This window comes from Trachurus trachurus (assembly GCF_905171665.1).
Source record: "Trachurus trachurus genome assembly, chromosome: 1".
Taxonomy (NCBI): Eukaryota; Metazoa; Chordata; class Actinopteri; order Carangiformes; family Carangidae; genus Trachurus; species Trachurus trachurus.
The window spans coordinates 37,878,179-37,901,176 of NC_139891.1; the positions used below are offsets into that span (position 1 = coordinate 37,878,179).

Sequence of the window (22,998 nt, forward strand, 5' to 3'; positions counted from 1 at the left end):
CTTTGATTTAAATTTATTTGGGAATATCTACAGGTCTACAGCTCTAGGTCACTGAATTGATAGACTACACTACAGTTTGGTCATTTCAATTTGCGTGTCTGTGTGTTTTCCTTTTTTATTTTTTATATAATATTAATTTATATGCGGATCAAGAGTGAGCGAGTGAGCAAGCGCGAGAGAAACAGCAGATGCGCACCAGATGCAGATGCGCACCAGATGCAGATGCAGGTTAGATGTTGATTTTGTATAGGGACTTTGTTGCACCCAAACATTAAGCATATCACCGTGGTGCGTCTTGAAATCCCTCTTCGTGCAAAGCGGGAGATGACAGAAAGTGTCAGAGAACTACTTAATTGAAGCTACATTGTTGCGAGTTGGCTCCGGCGTACAGGAAGCTCTGCGCCGTGCACACTGTTTCAGCTGCTTCTAGGATAATGTAGTTAACGTCCCCAGCGTAAATGACGCCTGAATAGATTTAATCAAAATCTGGGGTTACAACCATGGTTACAGCGTTTAGAACGTCAGTCCTTTAGAACTTATGCCCTGCACAACATGGCGGCCAGCAGGTGCATGGTGGCGCTGTTCGGCAGTATGGAACGCGGCATCTATGTTTCTATATCTATGGTTACAGCAGTAGCTAGTGTTCTCATGCTGTTGCCACAGAGATCATTCCATGCCGACGTTGCCAACGTAACCAGATGTAAATATTTATATATTTCGGACCCGCCAAAATTTATTAAACAATTATTTATATACTTTTTTTTTTAAATCAGTAAAATTAATACTTTTATTCTGCACCCCTCTAGACATTCTGTGGATGTATTATTTTTTTTTTAATTAATCCTTTTGATGAAAAAGTTGTAGCTATAACCTTTAATAAAGTTTCTAAAAAAAAAAAAAAAAAAAAAAATTCTCCATGGACCCCCATGTTAAAATCGCCGACTTTACATCCTCAATAAACATGATCAAAGCCAAAAAAAAAAGAAAAGAAAAAAAAAAAGATAAACGGTTGTCAATTTTTCCTGTTGCCAATAAAGTTTTTTCAATGGGCGACGGGTCTGGTCTTTAGTTGATGACGTTGTATTCACGCGACGGCACCGCGCGCTGTTTGGAGAGGGAGTTTTTCAATCGGTGGTGGATAAGAACTAAAACAACAACAACGGTCTCGCCGGTTGTAAAGGTTTTGAACCCGGACTTCCTCCTCTGAGTGACCGCAGTCAGACATGTTCAGCCCCCGCTCCGCCCTGAGCTCCGGCCGCCGGCAGCAGGGCCGCGCCGGCAGTCTGCTGTTCTCCCCGAGGAGAGCCACTCCTCTGTCGGCCAGGTGAGAGAGCAGAGCCGCGGAGCTCCGGGGGTAGGGGGGGTAGGGGGGGTGGTGGTGGTGGTGGTGGTGGTGTAGTCTGGTTCAGAGCAGGGCCGTATAGGGGAGAAAGGTGATGATAACTCTAGGGGCCCAGCGCCCAGTGGGGCCCACAAAAACCCCAGTAGTCTAATCTTTGTATGACTGATTTATTCTGCTTAGACCCTGACTAATACTCATAGTACACTGTAAAAACTCTACATCTTTCCAAGAATATTTGTCTTATTTCTTGTCCAAATGTCTCATTTCTAGTCAAAACTAATCTCTTTCCACGTAAAGCAGAAGTAAGTGATATATTTGTGTTAATAAATAAGTCTTAAATAGTTATATCTTCCGACAGCAATCACTTACATAGAGTGTTTGGACTGAAACACGGGTCTGTCAGTCACTCTGCTCTGCTCTGAGCCCAGGAGAAAACATTTATCGTATCCTACAGTTTTTATCCAATGAGGAGAGAGAACGGCATGCAGGGCTGTGTGTGCAGCCAAGGAACGCCGTGAATGTGGTGACGTAGGGACGAGGACTGTTATGGTGCGTTCAAGGCAACCCGTAACTCGTGTTTTTCCGACCTGTGAAGTTGTACCAGTTCGATCTGGTACGACTTCACGGGTCGGAAGTTACGAGTGGCCGTTATAGTGACTTTCACAGGTAAAACAGGTCGGAAAAACACGAGTGGGTTGCCTGGAACGCTACAAAGTCGTAAGTCGTGACTTGAAGCTGTAACTTACGGTTTCAAAAGCCTGCCTGGAACGCAGCATTAGCCAAAACGACCGGATCGCTTACTTCTGCTTTAAGCAGGGGTTTAGTTTGCTTACGCCTTGGGCAACTCAATGTGCTTTACTTAAAAACAAAACATTTAATAGTTAGAATTGGAAAAAGAAAAAAACAACAATTTAAACAAATTAAAATAAAACCCAAAATAGTAAAAATTGGAAACATACAATTTAAAAAACAAAAACAAAACTCCTCCCTCTCCTCCTGCAGGTCGACTCCGACCCGTGTGCAGTCTCATGCAGCAGCAGAGTCGATGAACTACGACGTCCAGACGTTTGGATCCTCACTTCCTGTCAGAGTGATGGAGGCGCTGACCATGGCCGATGGTGACACACACACACACACACACACACACACACACACACACACACACACACACACACACACACACACACACAGAAAGAGTTGTGTATGTTCTTCTGTGATGTCTGTCTCTCTCTGTCAATTCAATTAGCTTTATTGGCATGAACAGAAATGTGTTGTTGCCAAAGCATTGTACAAACTATTTACAAAGACATTTCAATATAACAAATATATATTTACAGTATTACATATTTCAATATTCAATAACAAATAAACAATATTCCATATAAACTACATTACAATAGAATTTAATACAATCAGGTGTAAATAAGTTAAGATGTTAATGTTTTTCTGTCTCTCTGTGTGTCTCATCCAGCGGAGGAGCAGATCTGGGTGCAGCTGGACCAGAGCGGTTGGGCCTGGATGGTTTGTGGAGAGAGACTCATCATCTGGAAGATCAGTCAGACGGCCGTCGCCAAGGTGGAGATTTATTTGGATTTTTACAACCACACTTTATTTACCAATCACAGGACATTATCACTAGCTGTTCATTCTACCTCACCACAGACTTCTCTGTTTATTAAAAAAACATACACACTGCAGTTGTAAAAGTTTGATTAAAAAGACTAAAAACACTAGTCAATAGAGTAAAAAACGCAGAGAGCCGTCTACACTCGCTAAAAATGTGGAAAGTCGTCTCCCTCACTCCACAAAAAGGGAACTGGTTGGACACAGCAGCATTAACCCTCAGATGCCCTTCAGCCTTTGTCAAGTTTTACCCCTGGACAAAAATTTAAACTTATAGTAAGAGACATTTAGACATCAGTTACTCCCAAAATTTTTGTGATACATATAAGGCTGGATCTTGACCTATCATAAAAATCACTTTTGACATGGGTAAAAAATTGTGTAACCCCTTCCTGGCCAGTTGTTGTTGCAGCAACAACACATGACTTCTCTATTTTCATTGATTTAAAAAAAACATTTTTTTTTAAATTTTTTATTCCAGTCTGAATTATATTCAGAAGGTTTTTTTCTGAGTGCATTGTTGACATATCATTCATACAACGTTTTATTCATAAGCATATGGCGAAATATGATTTTTTTTTTAAGGTATTGACAGTATTTTCTCATTTACAGAGTGACAAAAAGAGATATCAAAAATTCCCTCAGTGAAAACTTTAGACACTAATATATCAACAAAATACTCCTTCCTCTTCCTCCACTTCTTCTTCCTCTTTCTCCTCCTCTTCCACTTCTCTTTATCTATGATTCTCTATTTATTTACAGTATTTATCGCATGTAGCTCAACAGTTCGACATGTTTTTCTCAATGAGCACAGAACTGAATTTACTCAACTCGATTCAATTCAGAAAACTTTATTAAAAGCTCTTCGGCAGCAGCGTCAATCAAGAGGAGTAAAATAAATAATATATAAATAATAGGGCTGGGACGATATGCTTTTCTCCCGATTCGATTCTTCTACGATTTTTTGGACGGCGATTCTACGATATTGCCGATTCTCTCGATTTTTAGTCTTTAGCATTTTTAACATTTATCTGCACACAAATACTGTAGGAGCCTATAAATTAACATACTCCATTATAAAGTGAACTTAAACCCTTTTCAAAACCTGGACTCTCTCTTTATGTTTCTTCAGTCTTGTTCCATCTCTCCGTGTTTCCCTGCAGCTGTCGGTGTGTAAGGAGCTGCAGCTTCCCGCCAGCGACTACAGCTACACGGCCGACCTCGTCGCCGTGACGACGTCGTCCGCCATTCCCCTGGAGACGGCGGCGGTGCAGTCGGTGAGCGTGCTGGCGGTGTCGTCCGAGGGCGCGGCGCGGTTCTGGCCCAGTCTGACCCAGGAGGGGAACTACAGCGACACGGACCTGGACCTGGGGGACGACTGCTGCTCCGTGGTCGCCGTCAGGGTAACGGAGGCTGATGTCACTTCCTGTTTACTGTGGCGTCACTTCCTGTTTGCTGTGATGTCACTTCATGCTGCTGCGATGTCACTTCCTGTTTACTGTCTCCTGTGTTCATCATCTGCTGCTCCTCTCCTCCTTTTTTTCTGCTCTTCTCTCTTCTCCTCCTTTCCTCTCTCATCCTTTCCTCCTCTCTCTCCTCTGCTCCTTTTTCTCTGCTCTTCTCTCCTCCTCTCCCCTTTCCTTTCCTCTCTCCTCTCCTCTCCTTCCTTCCTCCTCTCTCCTCTCCTCCTTTCTCCTCTCCTTCCTCCTCCTCCTCCTTTTCCCCCCTCTCCTCCTTTCTCCTCCTGTCCTCTTTCCTCCTCTGTCCTCTCCTCCCCTCCCCTCCTTTCTCTCTCCTCTCCTCTCCTCTCCTCCCCCTCTCCTCCTTTTTCTCTGCTCTTCTCTCCTCTCGCCTCCTCTCTCCTTCCTCCTCTCCTCTCCCCTCTCCTCCTTTTTCTCTCCTCTCCTCTCCTCTCCTCTCCTCTCCTCTCCTCTCCTCTCCTCTCCTCTCCTCTCCTCTCCTCTCCTATCTCCTCTCCCTTCCTCTCCTCTCCTCCTTTTTCCCTTCTCCTTTCCTCCTCTCTTCTCCCTTTTCTCTCCTCTCCTCTCCTCTCCTCTCCTCTCCTCTCCTCTCCTCTCCTCTCCTCTCCTCTCCTCTCCTCTCCTCTCCTCTCTCCTTCCTCCTCTCCCCTCTCCTCCTCTCTCCTCTCCTCTCCTCTCCTCTCCTCTCCTCTCCTCTCCTCTCCTCTCCTCTCTCCTTCCTCCTCTCCCCTCTCCTCTCCTCTCCTCTCCTCTCCTCTCCTCTCCTCTCCTCTCCTCTCCTCTCCTCTCCTCTCCTCTCCTATCTCCTCTCCCTTCCTCTCCTCTCCTCCTTTTTCCCTTCTCCTTTCCTCCTCTCTTCTCCCTTTTCTCTCCTCTCCTCTCCTCTCCTCTCCTCTCCTCTCCTCTCCTCTCCTCTCCTCTCCTCTCCTCTCCTCTCCTCTCCTCTCTCCTTCCTCCTCTCCCCTCTCCTCCTCTCTCCTCTCCTCTCCTCTCCTCTCCTCTCCTCTCCTCTCCTCTCCTCTCCTCTCCTCTCCTCTCCTCTCCTCTCCTCTCTCCTTCCTCCTCTCCCCTCTCCTCCTCTCTCCTCTCCTCTCCTCTCCTCTCCTCTCCTCTCCTCTCCTCTCCTTTCCTCCCCTACCCTCTCCTCTCCTCTCCTCTCCTCTCCTCTCTGCATTTTAAATCTACATTTTAAACTTGGATGTTTTTCTACCGTACTTGCTGCACTAATAAATTTATTTTCTAACCTTGTTTATATTGCTGTTATCTATATTTACTTAATTTCTTTCAACATGTTTTGTATTTGAGGGACAGCACAGTCTGGGGGTGTGGTCAGGATTTCATTTCACTGCTTGTTGACTCTTGAATCCTCTCCTCCTCTCTCCTCCTTCAGGGCGGGAGCTTCGTGGTCTCCTCGGTGAGGAACCGGCTGCTCAGAGCGAGTGCCGACTCCTCGGGGAAGCTGCAGGTTCGAGCGCTGCAGCAGGGTCAGGGCGTGTTGTCGGGCATCGGCCGCCGCGTCTCCAGCCTGTTCGGTATGCTGTCGCAGCCGACCAACGACACGGTGAGTCAACGGTGGTGATGTTGTTGGTAGATATGTATATATTTTAACCCTTTTTACTTTTACCGAGGCTAAAAATGGACACATTTAGTTATTTTTGTATTAGCAGTTTAAAGGGACAACCAGGAGTTTCTCCAGCGGCAGAACGAAAAATTCCGCAACAATAAAAAAGTCTCATATTAATGTGGATGAATCTACGTTACCCACACTTGTTAATGGCTCCATTTTCGATAAGTGCAGCTCACAACTTGTCCACCAGAGCGTTGTGGAGTTGTTGGATTGTGTATTTGATGAGTTTGATGAGGGAAACCAAGAAATCCCATAATGAGCCTCCGTAGCGTAGCTCTGAGCAGCTCACGGCTCTGCTCCGCCGTTCTAAAAATAGCTTGCACCGACAATTAAAGGTAACGAACCTACTGCTGTGACTATAGGGATTATGGCAATGGGCCAATTTGCCAAAATGTTGAACTATCCCTTTAAGTTAACCTGCCCCCCCTCCTCCTCTCTGCAGCTGCACAGCGTGCTGTGGGCGGAGCCGACCGGCTGCCTCTACACTCTGACCAGCTCCAGCCTCAGTAAGTGGGAGCTGGACGGCAGCTGGGAGCACCAGACGCTGAGCTGGGACGCCCGCAGAGCGCTGACCGAGAGCATCGCCGACGCCATCTGGGTCAGAGCAACGACTCCACCACTCCTCCACTCCTTCACTCCACCACTCCACCACTCCACCACTCCTCCACCACTCCTCCACTCCACTCCACCACTCCTCCACTCCACCACGACCACCATGACCAGACTGTTTTATTCTCTAGCTGAGCTTTGAGATTAAAGTTGTTCTGTTTTGTTGGTTTTCTTCCTCCAGGGGTCGGAGAGCAACTACGAGGAGATGAAGGAGGGTGTGAACGTGGCGTATCTGGACATGAAGCTCGGACAGTGAGTCGACGATGAACTTTATGATTTAACTTTACTGTCATTCAGACAAACGACCGTGTTTTCTCCTGCTCACCCCCAAGTTCCACTGGATTGAACTCCGATACAGTTCAGCTCCGTTTGTCTTATCGAACCCCCCCCCACTGGATGCGTTGTGTGAAAATTGAGATCACAGGAGAACTAACAAACTACAGTGATAACAGCCGTGTATAAAGTGAGATTAAAATGTAAACAACTAAGGATGCAGTGAATATTCGGTAACAGAGAATATTTGGCTGAATATTGCAAAAAAAAGCCACATTCGGCCTTTGGTGGAGTGAGTTAAAAGCGTGGCCGAATAGACTATTAGTGGCGTGCGACTTCATGACCTGGCGCCAGAGATGTTCACAAGTCTTTTTTTGCAAGTCCGAGTCAAGTCTCAAGTCTTTGGTCACGAGTCCAAGTCAAGTCTCAAGTCTCTAAAAAATAAAAGTCTCTTCTGGTTGTAATGACCCTTCTATCATCTGCTGCTACCCGGTCTACTAAAGATACTGCACAGCTATATCTAAGAGATTCAAAGCATTTACTGTAGGTTATTATCACTCCTTTATCTATACAGTATTGATTAGTTGTTTATTATATGATCACTTTAAACAGGATATTGCAATGCAATATGAAGAAAACACACAATGGAAGCTTTCCTTTAAAGGAAACTGTATTCTGAGTCAAGAAATAATCAAGGCTGCTCTGCCCCTCTGCACTGGCCTTTTCTCTTTTTTTTGCTTTGTTGAATTCAGAAAACCCAGATGAACAACATGGACAATGATTTAGGCTGTTAATTATAGGTCATTAGATCTGGGTGGTATAGCTCACATCTTTATGTGCAGCAAAACCTTTCTGGATCCGCATCGTTGTTATTATTTTTTTAATTAGCTCCGTCAACTCATGGGGGCGTGTCGACACGTACAGACTTCCATACGAGCCTTCAGTCATATTTCGCAGCAAAAACATAAATAAACAGGAGGATTTAGCCTACAGTAGCCTGATATGTGCCCGTTATGCAGCAGCTAGTCCCCGTGAAGGAAGGTCTGACAACAAACGGGCATTGTGCATGTAGGCTATGGACGGTGCCGCTATTAAAAAGAGAAAAAAAAGCCGGTTCACAGTCACCTGCCACTCACCCGCAGCAGCTGACTGCGCTGTCAGAGGAGCTCTGCTGCTCCTCTCTCTTTAGACACTGGTGTTTGGCTGCACTCTGTAGGAGTTCAGTATGAAGATCTAACCTCCATCTGAATAACGTTACCGGCCATGTGGCGCTGCTCCGCTAGTGGTGTGTTAACGGCAAAACAAAAAAAAGAAAAAGAAAAAAAAAGGTCGTCGGTCGTCCTGTCAGGAGGGAGACACGAGCAAAAAAAAATAAAGATTGTTCACGAGTCTCAAAACACGAGTCCGAGTCGAGTCTGAAGTCTCTGTGGGTGCGACTTAAGTGCGACTCGAGTTCGAGTTGCAAACTCGAGTCCCCATCTCTGCCTGGCGCCTTTGGTAAAATGTCGGCAGTGTGGAGATATTTTAAAGTGTTGGAGAGCGAGAAAAGAACTGCAGTTTGCAACGAGTGTTGAACCAAACTATCTAGAGGGAGTTCCTCTGCAAAGACCTTTAGCACTATACTGCTGTAATTACTCCTTTAAAAGCCAAACACCCTGAACAGCACGCTGAGAGAGAGAGAAAGAGACGGCTGTAGCAGCTAAAAGGAAAGCTTCTCGTCCCAGCACGTCCACTCTTTGTCTTTGACTTTGAATATTTATAAAATGTCAGAATATTCGATAAACATTTACTTTCTTTGAAAAACTTAACAACCACATTTGGTATCCGGTATTCAGCCAAGCGTTTAATTTTATTCGTCTTCGGCCACAAATTTCATTTCGGTGCATCCCTGTAAACAACAGGTCACTCTGCCTTTATGAGGTTGATTTTCTGTTATGTTTCTTACTCTGTGATATTTTTTTTAACTTTCAGTTTGTGTTCTTGTAGAGCGGACGTGATGTATCGTAAAATATTTGCGGTTTTCCACCTCTGTGATTGATATTTTTTCATCCATGACGTCATGTTTAGCTTCAGGTTCCTCCGACTGATCGATGACTTGTTGTTTGCACCAGCCGGTGAAACTAATGTGAGCGATGATTTACGATCGGAAAATTTGTCGTTGTGTTTTATTTTGTGAATTTAACGGATGCTCGGTGAGTCGGTGCGTTTGACTTCCTGTGTGGGGTCGGGGAATTGATGCGTGATGGCTGCGTGATCTGGCGAAACCAGACCTGCTGCGTATTTCTGTCAGAGCTGTGACGCAGCGCAGCACAGAGGTGGAAATGCTCCGATTGAGACGCATTCTGAGGGATCCAGTGGAAATTGGGGGTTAGATGCTCAGTAAATGTAGTAAAAATGCATAAAAATTAAATATACCGTAGATGACCAAATAGTCGCCCGCGTGCAGATACGCGCCTGTGCTCTAATAGCCGCCGGGGTCCGACCTCATTTGGCAGAATAAACGCCGGTTCAATTAAACGCCCGGACGATAAAGTGTTTACCAGTCTTGCACAGAAAAAAAAAGTTTTTTTTTGTTTTTTTAACAGCGTATCACCGTGCGTGCTAATAGACAAAGACAAATAGATAAATGCGCTAATGTAGCTACAGTGTTGAAATTACCGCGATCAACCCCCCCTTCCGTTAACGTTCATAACACTGCTCTGATCAGCTCCCTGTGTCGCGGTAACACAGACAAACTGTCTTTGTATTTATTGTCTGATGTCAATAAAGATGCGTCGGGGGAAAAAGTAGTTTTGTTCCAGTGGTGCTATGGTGAGCTCCTTGTTCTTTGCATGATGGTCTGGTGCTGCTCATTGCAAAAATAAATTGTAGCCTGTTGCAAATACGCGCCTGGTTCTTATAAACGCCCGGGGTCCGAGTCGATTTAGCATATTAGGGCGCACTCACACTAGGGCCAGTTGATCCGTGCCGTGCTGAAGCCCGAATGCCCCCCCCCCCCCCCCCCCCCCCCCGCTGGCCCGCACTCACACTACCTCGAACCCAAGCGTACTCAAGCACGGTTGCCTCCGACACATACGTCATCACGTTGATATACCAACACGGCGGATGCGCTCTGACTGCAGAAAGAACGGCACTTTGACCGGTTGTCATGGTTATCTTGAAGTTTAATCAAAGCGACGTTAACTAGCGATGTTTAACTAATTGTTAAGTGACGGTTGTTTACATGCGGTTGCAGACACGTGGTGGAGAACGAGCCCGCAGCGCATTACGTGTGCGCATTCCTGGCCAAGCGTACCGTGCCCAAGCACACCTCTCCCAACCGAGCTCAGGCACGGAACGCTTGCACTCACACCAGCAATAGAATCCGGACTTTAGGGGGCAAACGTGCTTGGGCACGGTACGATTGCCTAGTGTGAGTGCACCCTTAAAGCAGAAGTAAGCGATCCGGTCGTTTTCGCTAATGCTGCGTTCCAGGCAGGCTTTTGAAATCGTAAATTACAGCTTCAAGTCACAACTTACGACTTTGTAGCGTTCCAACAACAACAACAACAATTTTATTTATATAGCACATTTCATGCGACAAGCGCAAACTCAATGTGCTTTCACAAAAATAGAACAACATTACAGCTCGTAAAATACGTATATAAAAAAAAACACAATAAGAAAACAATAAGAAGAAAGTGTTGCAGATTAAAAACAATTTAAAAACTAAGAAACTTGTTAGGAAAAAGGGAAATATTGCAAATTAAAGAAAAACAACAATTAAAAACTAAAAGCTTGTGAAAAAAGAAATGTTTTTAGTCTGCTTTTAAAAGAAGATACTGTTGTAGCAGACCTGAGTTCGTGAGGTAGGGAGTTCCAAAGAGTAGGACCATAATGACTGAAGGCACCATGAGCTGAGCTAGAGTATATTCTTGGAATAGTGAGTAGACCTTTACTTGATGATCTCAGGGATCTGTCTGGTGTGTACTCAGTGAGCATGTCAGAGATGTAGGGAGGAGCTGCACCGTTCAGAGCTTTAAAAACAATAAGTAGAACTTTAAAATCAATTCTTTGCTTTACTGGAAGCCAGTGAAGAGATGCTAAAATCGGAGTGATGTGTTCAAATCTTTTGGTTCTTGTTAAAACTCTGGCTGCAGCATTCTGGATAAGCTGCAGTTTATAAAGTGCTTGTTTTGTTAGTCCAGGTAAAAGTGCGTTGCAGTAGTCTAACCTACTTGAAATAAAAGCGTGAACCAACTTTTCAGAATCAGATAAGGATAAAATGGGTCTAACTTTAGATATGTTCCTAAGATGGTAGAAAGCAGTCTTAGAAATGAAAGAGACATGCCTATTAAAGTTGAGATCAGCATCGAGAATCACACCCAGGTTTCTTACATGCTCACTAGGCTTCACAGGACATGGAGTCAATAAGGAACAGATATGGTGCCTCAGAGTCTTCGGACCTACTACAAGAATTTCAGTTTTTTCATCGTTCAATTGCAGGAAGTTTTCAGTCATCCACTGTCTAACATCTTTAATACACTGAATGAGATCATTTACTGGGCTCAGGTGGTCAGCAGAAACAGATATGTATAGTTGTGTGTCGTCAGCATAGGAATGATATGAAATGTTGAGTTTACGGATTAAGTAACCAAGTGGGAGCATGTACAGATTGAACAGGAGTGGGCCAAGAATAGACCCTTGGGGAACACCATAAGAAATGCTAACTTTGTCTGATTTGAAGTCAGCAATAGAAACAGAGTAGGATCTATGAGTAAGGTAGGAGGAAAGCCAGCTTAGAACAGTGCCTTTAAGGCCTACACAGTGCTCAAGGCGCTGAAGCAGGATACCATGATCAACCGTGTCGAAAGCGGCACTGAGATCGAGAAGGACTAGGACTGAAACTTTATGGCTGTCAGAGTTGATTTTAAGATCGTTAACTACTCGGGTAAGGGCCGTTTCTGTACTATGGTTGACTCTAAAACCAGACTGATACATGTCAAATAGGTTATTTTCTGACAGATGTACATGTAATTGCTGATAGACTGCTTTTTCGAGAATTTTCCCCAGGAATGGAAGATTAGAAATGGGCCTATAATTATCAATAACAGATGGATCTAGATTGGTCTTCTTTAACAAAGGAGTAATAATAGCATGTTTGAGAATAGTGGGGAAAAGTCCAGTGAGCAGTGAGGTATTAACAATTTCAAGCACATCATCCACCAGACAGTTAAAAACATCTTTGAAAAACTTGGTGGGCATAGCATCAAGAGCACAAGTTGCAGAGCTTAGCTGCTGTATCACTTTTTGAAGTTCATGGCTTAGGATAGGGCTGAAGTTGGACAAAGTGACGGCAGTATGACACTGTGGAGCGACAAAGTGGTGAGCTGCACCAGCGCACGAGGCCACAATGTTGTTTCTGATATTGGAAACTTTGAGATTAAAATGAGCAGCAAACTCATTGCATTTTTCTGGGGAGTGAAACTCAGGAGGTATAGGTCTGGGAGGATTGACCAGTTTATCAACTGTACTAAACAAAAACTTGGAATTATTATGATTTTCAGTTATAATCTGAGAAAAATAGTGCTGTCTGGATCTTCTAATTTCTGTGTTATATGTGCTGAGCAGATCTTTGTAATTAATATAGTCGTCTTGTAGTTTTGTTTTGCGCCACTTACGTTCAGACTTACGGCAGGCTCTTTTTAGTGCTCTCACACTATCCATATTCCTCCATGGTGCTTTCAACCTACCTAGAATTGTCTTTATTTTTAGTGGCGCGATATCATCTAAAATTTGTGTCACAGACCGGTTAAAAACATTGACTAAGCTGTCACATAGAGACAATGATGACGAGTCATGGTCACAGTTAACATTAACAACAGACTGTGACCTGTTAGTATATCCTAGGATAAACTTGTTGGATGTGTCTGCACGAAACGAGCGCCTTTTAGTTAATTTCAATCTAGATTCGCGTTTGGTGATCAGTGACATATCAAAGAAGATACAGAAGTGATCTGATATCCCAACATCTAGGATGGACTTTAAGGTTACATCGAGGCCTTTAGAAATGACTAGGTCAAGAGTGTGACCATGATTGTGAGTAGGACCAGTTACATGCTGTGTTAAGTCAAAGGATGATAACATGTCAGTAAACTGTTCAGCAAAATTATCTGTGCCATTATCAATATGAATGTTGAAATCGCCGGAGATAAGGACAGAGTCATATTCAACAGAGATCTTAGATAGTAATTCAGCAAATTCCTCTACAAAACAATTTCTAAGCCTTGGTGGACGATAAACTGTGAGTATTAGGCAGGGATATGCAGATTTTAAAACAAAAGCTAAGTACTCAAATGTAGAGTAGCTACCAAGGGAGACATTTTTGCTTGATAAGTGATCAGAGAATATAGCAGCCACACCACCACCTTTCATATTTTCCCTGGAACAATGCAGAGATGAAAAGTTAGGAGGAGATGCTTCAATCAGCTCCTTGTTACCCGTTACATCAAGCCATGTTTCGGTGAGAAGTATGCAATTAAGCCTGTGAGAGGTTATAAAATCATTAATGATGAAAGTCTTATTGACAAGAGATCTGACATTCAGGAGTGCAAACTTTAAGGAGCATTTTGAAGTAGTCGTGGGTGGTGAAGATGACAAGCTGGACTTAGAAGACATGATATTGGTATTGACTATGATAAGATTGTTTCTGATTGAATTGGAGGTAGGTTTTGCGATAACACACTGTCTTTCAGTAATCCTAACAGGAATGGAATTAATAGGAAATACTGTGAGAAATACTGTGTCAACGGGACCCGCATTGTCAGGGACAAGGCTATGTAAAACCGAGTCAGTAAACTGGGCAGGGTCCAGCTGGGGAAAACATCACTGAGGGTTAAAAGCAACAAAGTTGATAAAGTTTTGAGTAAGTTGTCCAGTACCTTTCCTATTAAGATGCAAGCCATCAGGTCTAAACATGTCTTTCATGGTCCAAAATGAATCAAAGTGACTGATAAAACCAAGGCCAGTGGCAGTTGTGAAATTCCCCATCCACTGATGCAGGCTGTATAGTCGGCTGAAACGCTCAGGACCTTTAGACATGACGGGAGTGGGGCCAGATAGGACACACCTCCTCCCCAGGCTTTCAATTGTAATGGCTAGCGATTCGAGTTCGTAGTGTAGTTTAATTGATTGCCTGCTCATGACGTCACATGTGCCTGTGTGACAGATGACAGTGTGGACAGTGGGGTGAATGTTCAGGAGAGCCGGGATCAGTTCGATAAAGTCAGCCGTCTTGCCTCCTGAGAGGCAGTAGGTGACAGCACCAGGGAGCCTTACATATCTAACAATTGAATCGCCTGCAATTAGAATTTCCGGTCGCTCAGTTCCAAGATTATCTTTGTAGATTGCAAGCTTTGGATTGATATGTGTTGACGAGTTGGGCGGGTGCAGGTGGGTTGAGTGATTGCTCACCTGGTCAGATGTTTGCGCAACAGCAACAGCTGGTGCCACATTAGCTGTGCTGAGTGCAGGGAGAGATGCCGAAGCACCAGCGTGTGGCCGAGGAGAGGAGGACGGCGAAGTGGACACCGAGCGGGACCGGCCATCACGCTGCATAGCCGACAAACGAAATCGCTTGCACCCTGGGGGTGCGAGCGGAGGGGACAGCGAGCCAGAGGACGAAGCTGCACTGGCGGGTGTAGAGCGCTTTCGGCCACGGCCAGGTGAGCGTACAGGAAGAGCAAAGGAGGCAGGCAGGTCTGGAGGAAGCTCCGCCAGGGGGGAGAAGAAGTTGGAGAGTGGAATGTCCTCCCCGCCGGTACCAAACGGGTCGTAGAGGGGGAGAGAGCGCTTTTTTGAGCACTTTACCACAGACGACCAGGGAAAAGGGAACGTCAGGCCGGGGGGGTCAGCAGTAGCAGCCGCTCCATCCGTCGCTGTGGGCCGCCGGATAGCCGTAGGCTCGAGGCATGAGAGCCGGGAACACAGCGCTGACTGCCGCTGAAGGAGGTCACCGATGAGTTCTTCAATGCAGTGGAGTTCGGTCTTCAGCTCACCGATGTCGTCAGACAGGGCCATCAGTAAACTGTAGATAGATAGCAGACCACAGCCAGCGAACACCAAGACAGACAAACAGAGAGAGAAGTGCGGGACTGTGCGGTACAGCAACAGCAGCGGTGGGGAGACTCGCCTGGGCTCCGGGAGAAGCCCACAGCAGCGAAGTGGCAGATTTCCAACCCAGTAGATAGTAGATAGTGGGGAAACTTACCATCGGGGGCTCGAAGACCGAGCCCACTGCGATGAATCAACACTGGCAAGTTTATCCTTAGCGCTTTTCCTTTCCCCTCTGTCAGCTCATGATTTTTCCCACGCTGTCAGCGCAGGCCAGGGCAGTGTTTAAAGCACATCCGTGTTTAAAGCACATCCGATGACTTTGGGATAGAAATCCGGCCAGGGAGTTGATAAAAAAGCAGCTAAAGTCGCAGAAGTATCAGAAAAAGTAGCTTAAAATGTGATATAAAACAGTTAAAAGTCGCGGTTTAGAGAGCGCAGACTGATAGCTGCAGACGCCGACACATGCGCACTCTGGGACGACACCCAGCAGCACGCCAAGCAGCTCATCCACCGCTACGAGCCCTCGGACACAGGTCCGAGGGCTCGTAGCGAGTGGGTTGCCCGAGTTCCAGGCAACCCACTCGTGTTTCTCCGACCTGTTTTACCGGTGAAAGTCACTATAACGGCCACTCGTAACTTCTGACCGGTGAAGTCGTACCAGATCGAACTGGTACCACTTCACGGTCGGAAAAACACGAGTTTCCTTGAACGCACCATAACAGTCCTCGTTGCTACGTCACCACATTCACGGCGTTCCTTGGCTGCACACACAGCCCTGCATGCCGTTCTCTCTCCTCATTGGATAAAAACTGTAGGATACGATAAATGTTTTCTCTTCGGCTCAGAGCAGAGCAGAGGGACTGACAGACCCGTGTTTCAGTCCAAACACTCTATGTAAGTGATTGCTGTCGGAAGATATAACTATTTAAGACTTATATTAACACAAATATATCACTCACTTCTGCTTTAAAGGTCCCATATTATGCAAAATGCACTTTAGAGCGGTTTTCTATCAATAATATGCATCCTCGGCCTGTCTACAATCCCCCCTGGTATGAAAAAAGTTCATCCTCTCCCTTTTTCGCTTTCTCTGTCTTTAGAAAATGTGTGCTTAAACAGGCCATGTTGAAGATAGTCTGTCGGTGACGTCACCGACAGACTCGACGCCACCCCCTAGGTTGGTGGCACCGCCCCCTAGGTTGGTGGCACCGCCCCCGGTGAAGGTTTGCCACGCCTGAAGAAATTTTCTGAACCGTGCCATTTTTTTTCCCCTGCTTAGTGGTTGCTCTGTTGTTAGCTGCACACACAAGCGCCAAAGTCATCAGATATGACCACATTTCAATCAATAAATGTTTTAAAATGAACAAACTATGCAAGTCTGGTCGCTTTTCCGCTGTCGCCCCCCCTCCCCTTTATTTACGTAAATGTGGTGATTTCAGTACATAGCCCAGCTCCTCCTCACTTTTCATTCAAACAAACTAATGCCACTGCCACAGTTGTTAAATTTCATCAATGAGACTAGCATTAAATCTCCTAAAAATAATTTAACCAGCCAGCGGTAAACCTCTAAAAGCATGCGGATACGTTACTTCGCTCGTTTTCTCCTCTGGGAGGAGGAGATGTCCGTGCCGGCAGATCAGCTCAGTAGAGCGGTTGCTGCTGCTGCAGACAGCCGCTGCCCTGGTGCCCGGTCGGGGCTCACACAGACTCTAGTCTGCACTACTCCCAGGACAGACATCGGAGCAAACTGACCACAGACTCTGGATTAAACTTTCTTGCATGAAACTGTGACGTGTTAACAGCGCTAAAGCCAGAATTAAAACAGGTTTTAGCAGCTTCTATGGCTGTTGGTTTGCCGCGAAACGGCGACAGCCGATGCTAATTTCTGTTAGCCCGTCTATGAGGTTTCACATTATACGTTAGCATTAAGCTAAGCGGACTTTATGCTTAGTTGTGATACTGGCTGTGTGTGTTTTGAACGTTGTTTCAAGCCTAGTTTGGGACTATTGGGAGCTACATGAACCACGAGACCGCACTGGCGGCGACGTCAAGAGCTGTCGCCACGCTGTAATATCAATCGCTCTGGCTATAGTGATACATCCACCCATAAACATTAGCCCATGCTACCGTTAGCCACATCCTGTCCCTGAGGCAGAATCTTTCCTACTATGGCCACGCCAAGACCCGCCTTACTAGGCCTCTGATTGGCTGAGAGGGGCAAGGCAAGGCTGTGACAGACGGAGCTCATTAACATTTAAAGGTACAGGCACAGAAACAGCTTGTTCTCAGGAGAGCTCATTTGAGCGACTTTTAGACAGCTGCCATTCAGGACCACGGATCAGTTTGGGGCAATACATTTCGAATACAGTTTAGTTGGACGTCTGACAGCTGAGTGAAACTGAGTAAAAAGAGTATAATATGGGACCTTTAAATGCCCAGGCTACTAAATGGTCATCTACGGTATAACACGAACACAACCAGTTGTAGAAGGATGAACAACAAACCTCCAGCTGACTCTGACTCTGACTCCTCTCCTCTCCTCCTCCTCCTCTGCTCCTCTCCTCCTCCTCTCCTCCTCTGCTCCTCTCCTCCTCTCCTCCCCCCCCCCCCCCCCCCTCCTCCAGGTCTGGTCTGGTGGTCCTGGCGGCCGCGTGGCACCCGGCCGACTCCCCCTGCCTGGCCTACTTCTGCCTGGTGACGCTGCAGGACCACGGAGCCGCCGTCTCAGACCAGTTCACCGTGGAGGTCACCAAGTACAGCCCCCCCTTCCAGGTCAGTACAGCCCCCCCTTCCAGTGGACATTAAACATTAAACATTGACCTCTGACCTGTGACCTCTGACCTGTGACCTCTGACCCCTGACCCCTGACCTCTCCGTTGCCCCTCAGAGCGAGGAGGCGCTGCAGGCCACGCGCCTCGTGCTGCCTCCCTCCCCCGGCTCCACGGCGTTCCTCTACAACGAGGAGCTGGTGTTCTGCTGCTCCACGGGGACCAGCAGGGCGGCGCCGCCCGACGAGAAAATCAGCTTCAACTCCAACGGTACGAGGACCTAACCCTTTTAAAGGGGTAGTTCAACATTCTGGCAAATCATTGGCCCATTGCCATAATCCCTATAGGCCGAATCTCCTTGTTGTTTACATTCTACTTCCGGGTAGAAAACCAGCTGTAATTTGAATGAGATCAATAGTAACGAACGAGAGTTTAGCTATATATCATATTTTTCACGCCCTATCACCGTTTAGACAAATCTGAAATGATTGAAGAAACATTACTATTTCTGTGTGTGTGTTTTGTGTTGCTATGTGTTGTATTTATTCAGTTTGGGGGAATCACGGTGTCTAGAAAGCATCAGTGGCTCAGCTGACAGGGACAGCTAACGGTAGCTAAGCTAACGGTAGCTAAGCTAACGGCGGTAGCTAAGCTAACAGTAGCTAAGCTAACGGCGGTAGCTAAGCTAACGGCGGTAGCTAAGCTAACAGCAGGACGTCAGCTGTTAAAACCCTCCCGTTGTGGGACACGACATGAAACTACTCCAGTTAGCTCAGTCATGTTGGAACTCAGATATCCGCTGGAGAAAATATTTTTTCATGGAGCGTTTATTGAGTCACTGAGTTATTAAAGTTAAACAGGTAGCTAACCGTTAGCCCGGCTAATCTATGATAACCATGACTAATTACAAAAATGTAATTAGTAATAAAGTAATTAGTAAAGTACAAATACATAAATAGTAATGTTTGTCCAATCATTGGTTTTATAGACTTTACAAACATCAGATTAGTCTAAACAGCGATATAGTAACTTGAAAAATTATATATACAGTATATAGCGAAACTCTCGTCCGTCACTATTGTTCTCATGCTGGTTTTCTACCCGGAAGTAGTTGTAAACAACAAGATGATTCGTCCTATAGGGATTAAGGCAATGGGGCCGATAATTTGCTAAAATGTTGAACTATCCCTTTAACGCCTCTGTCTGTGTCTAGGTGACGGTGTCCGTGGAGGCGGCTGCTGCGCCAACCTGCCGGTGTTTTTCTCCCAGAACAGCGGCCTGGTGGCGGTGGTGGCCCGGGAGAGCGCCTCCATCCTGCCAGAGACCATGGAGGACTCGCTCTGCTCCTCTCTGGCTGCAGCTCCCGAGGTAAAGGAGGTTTTCTGTCTAAAAGGAGTGGGGGCGGGGCTTAGTTGTGACATCACAAAGTGACAGGAAGTCCTGACGGCTGGTTTTAAGGCTCAGTTTCTGAATACAGGCTGTGTGCATTTCTCTGTGGACTGAGGCTTTGATACTTTCACAGTATTAATATAGAACCTAGAGCTGCTTTATAATCACACTACACATGGACATCTACCTTTATACTGTATGGAGCTTTAACACAAACATCTACCTTTATACTGTATGGAGCTTTAACACAAACATCTACCTTTATACTGTATGGAGCTTTAACACAAACATCTACCTTTATACTGTATGGAGCTTTAATACAAACATCTACCTTTATACTGTATGGAGCTTTAACACAAACATCTACCTTTATACTGTATGGAGCTTTAATACAAACATCTACCTTTATACTGTATGGAGCTTTAACACAAACATCTACCTTTATTTTGAAGGAGCTTTAATACAAACATCAACCTTTATACTGTATGGAGCTTTAATACAAACATCTACCTTTATTTTGAAGGAGCTTTAATACAAACATCTACCTTTATACTGTATGGAGCTTTAACACAAACATCTACCTTTATACTGTATGGAGCTTTAATACAAACATCTACCTTTATTTTGAAGGAGCTTTAATACAAACATCTACCTTTATTTTGAAGGAGCTTTAACACAAACATCTACCTTTATTTTGAAGGAGCTTTAATAAAAATGTCTACCTTTATTTTGAAGGAGCTTTAACACAAACATCTACCTTTATTTTGAAGGAGCTTTAACACAAACATCTACCTTTATTTTGAAGGAGCTTTAATAAAAATGTCTACCTTTATTTTGAAGGAGCTTTAACACAAACATCTACCTTTATTTTGAAGGAGCTTTAATACAGACGTCTACCTTTATTTTGAAAGAGCTTTAATACAAATGTCCACCTTTATTTTGAAGGTGGACATTTGTATTAAAGCTCCTTTATGCTGTATGGAGCTTTAATACATCTACCTTTGGATTTTTGTTTAGAGAAATGTTATCAGTTTCTTCTAGAATTGCTTTTGGGAAATTGTTCCACTTTTTTTCCAAAAATTCACGTTATTGGCCATAATTTGAATGTACATTGACTAAAAAAGTAACGTTCCTTAGTCTCAGAACAGAAATATGTGTATTTCTGGATTTCCTTCCTTCCATTTGGTCCAATGGGGGTGTCCGTGGTCTAATTTGTGTCACTTTAGGGTCCTTGATGTAAAAAGGTTTGAGAAGCAGTGACTGAATCTACCACCTGTTCCCGTTTCTCAGGTTTCAGCCATGGAGACTCCGACCAGATCTGAGCCGGTCGCTCAGGAAGACAAAACCAAACTCCTGAAGGCGGCATTCCTGCAGTTCTGCCGGTGCGTTGATTTAAACATGGCGTCAAAGATCAGACGTCGATGCTTCTTCTTCTTTCAGTCATCCAGGAAAATTCTGGGCAAATTCAACTCGGGGCTTAGCCTAGAAATCTAGCTGCACCCTAGCGGCAGCAAATATATTTGCTCCGTAGGTGGGTCTAGAAACGAGCCTCGTAAACCAGCCTCTCGCGGAAATGCATTTCATTTCATTTCTCGGGAGAGTCTGGCCTCATCCCCCCTCTAAGCGTTTGGGGGGCGGGAGCTGTAGCAAAGACGGTTTAATATCTTTGGTAGTAGCGTTGACAGACAACCCCATTCAGCCAATCAGCAAGTTGGTGTAGTGACGGGGCTTTGCACCAGTCGGTCCCTGATTGGCCAACGTGCTGTGTCAATCACAGCGGCGACGCTGATTGGCTCGGCCTTCTGAGGGTTTCAGGCCAAACGCTGACAACGGGGATGAGGCCAGACTCTCCCTCGGAATGAAATTAAATGCATTTCAGCGAGAGGCTGGTTTACGAGGCTACCTAGAAACGAGCCATAGGAACTTTTTGAGTCTCCAACACCGTTTGTGTTGACCAATCACAGCGCTCTATCTGTTTAGAGAGTCGTTGGGCGGCTTAACGCCATGACAACATACATTTTAATTGGCTTGTCAGGCTAACGTCATCCTGCTCTTTGCTCTGATTGGTCGTAGCGCTACCCTATTGGTGCAGAGGCAGTTTGAAAGACAGCCTTCATCCCGCCCCCTGGATTGAGCCGAGGTCTACCGGTCGTTACCAGACGAGACATGTTAATGATATAGTCTGGATGGTCAGGCAACTCATGGCTGTATGTTCCTAACATTTTAGGTCTAGTAAAAGAAGGAATCTGAAGATGTTCAGTTTAATGTTTAATGTAATGTTTTGCGGTAGTTCGCCACGGCAACGATGATGAATGGGAGCAGATTGAAGTTCTGCTGCTTAGGCTGTTTACAGCCCTCAAAGCCACAGACAGCGTCAATGGAGACTCAAACATGCAGCCAGAAGTTTATTTACTTCAACAAGCCGACATGTTTGTAAAACTAGATCTAATTCAAAGTCTGGCGGAGTCGAGACCCAAGTTGCCGTGCGCGGTGTGTTCAGGTGCAGTGGGAAGCTCCCGTTTGTGTCATAAACACAGGAATATCAACTCTTGACTGGCTTGAAGTATACATTTTTTCCACAGACAGCGACAGATGGCGACTCAAACATACGCCGAGAAGTTTATTTACTTAAAGCAAGCCGACATGTTTGTAAAACTAGATCTAATTCAAAGTCTCGTTGATGCTCGGTGTGTTCATGTGCAGTGGGAAGCTCCCGTTTGTGTCATAAACACAGGAATATCAACTCTGGACTTGTTTCAAGTAAAAAAAAACTTCTGGGTGCATGTTTGAGTCGCCACCTGACGCTGTCTGTGGAAAAAAAAAAGTTTACTTAAAGCAAGTCAAGAGTTGATATTCCTGTGTTTCTGACACAAACGGGAGCTTCCCACTGCACCTGAACACACCGAGCGTCAACTTGGGTCTCGACTCCGCCAGACTTTGAATTAGATCTAGTTTTACAAACATGTCGTCTTGCTTGAAGTAAATAAACTTCTGGCTTCATGTTTGAGTCTCCATCTGACGCTGTCTGTGGCTTTGAGGGATGGAAACAGCCTAAGCAGCAGAACTTCAATCCGCTCCCATTCATCATCGCTGCCGTGGCGATGCGGGGACAGACACAACTACCGCAAAACAGGAGACATTAAACTGAAAACCTTCAGATTCCTTCTGTTAGACCTAAAATGATAGAAACAAACAGCCCCGAGTTGAATTTGCCCGGAATTGTCCTTTAACTGTTTTGAGTTATAGAGATGTTTGGTTCCTGTGATAACCGAAGTCGTGGTTCTGGTTTGTGTCCCGTCAGTAACGACCTGGTCGGAGCTCAGACCGTCACCGACGAGCTCTTCCCCGGCGACGCCGACGGCGACGGAGACGAGGGGGCGGAGCTGGACAGCGTGGTGACTCAGATCAACCTGGACCTGGTGGACGACTACCCGGCCTCGGACCCCCGCTGGGCCGAGTCCGTCCCCGATGGTGAGGACAGGAGGAGGAGGAGGAGGAGGAGGAGGAGGAGGAGAGAGGAGGAGGAGGAGGTGGGGGAGGAGGAGGAGGGAAACAGAACGAGTTTAAATCACAACAGTCGTTAAATGAAGCTGCTGAGCTGATGATGTTTTGATGTTTTCCTGTGTGTGTTGGTCCAGAGAGCGTCGGCTTCCCCCTCACCTCCCTCATCATCCTCCACCAGCTGGAGGACAAGATGAAGGCCCACGGCTGCTTCATGGACTTCCTGCTGCAGGTAGAGACACACACGCACACACACACACACACACACTATATAAACTATGCAACACATGT

General features: G+C 45.6%; 1 protein-coding gene across 1 annotated transcript in view; it reads left to right on the forward strand.

Moving 5' to 3' along the window:
- Positions 1 to 1,100: 1,100 nt before the first annotated feature.
- LOC310993166 (nuclear pore complex protein Nup133-like) overlaps positions 1,101 to 22,998 on the forward strand; it is a gene marked incomplete at its 3' end in the record, with an annotated part of 22,821 nt that continues 923 nt past the window's right edge. The window contains exons 1-13 of the mRNA XM_083981481.1: positions 1,101 to 1,324; positions 2,345 to 2,460; positions 2,814 to 2,917; positions 4,129 to 4,368; positions 5,837 to 6,007; positions 6,516 to 6,671; positions 6,864 to 6,934; positions 17,674 to 17,821; positions 17,937 to 18,087; positions 19,031 to 19,185; positions 20,497 to 20,588; positions 22,508 to 22,677; positions 22,845 to 22,939. Of these exons, the coding sequence (XP_083837607.1) occupies positions 1,224 to 1,324; positions 2,345 to 2,460; positions 2,814 to 2,917; positions 4,129 to 4,368; positions 5,837 to 6,007; positions 6,516 to 6,671; positions 6,864 to 6,934; positions 17,674 to 17,821; positions 17,937 to 18,087; positions 19,031 to 19,185; positions 20,497 to 20,588; positions 22,508 to 22,677; positions 22,845 to 22,939 (1,770 nt within the window). The 5' untranslated portion in view covers positions 1,101 to 1,223. The remainder of the gene's footprint in view (positions 1,325 to 2,344; positions 2,461 to 2,813; positions 2,918 to 4,128; positions 4,369 to 5,836; positions 6,008 to 6,515; positions 6,672 to 6,863; positions 6,935 to 17,673; positions 17,822 to 17,936; positions 18,088 to 19,030; positions 19,186 to 20,496; positions 20,589 to 22,507; positions 22,678 to 22,844; positions 22,940 to 22,998) is intronic.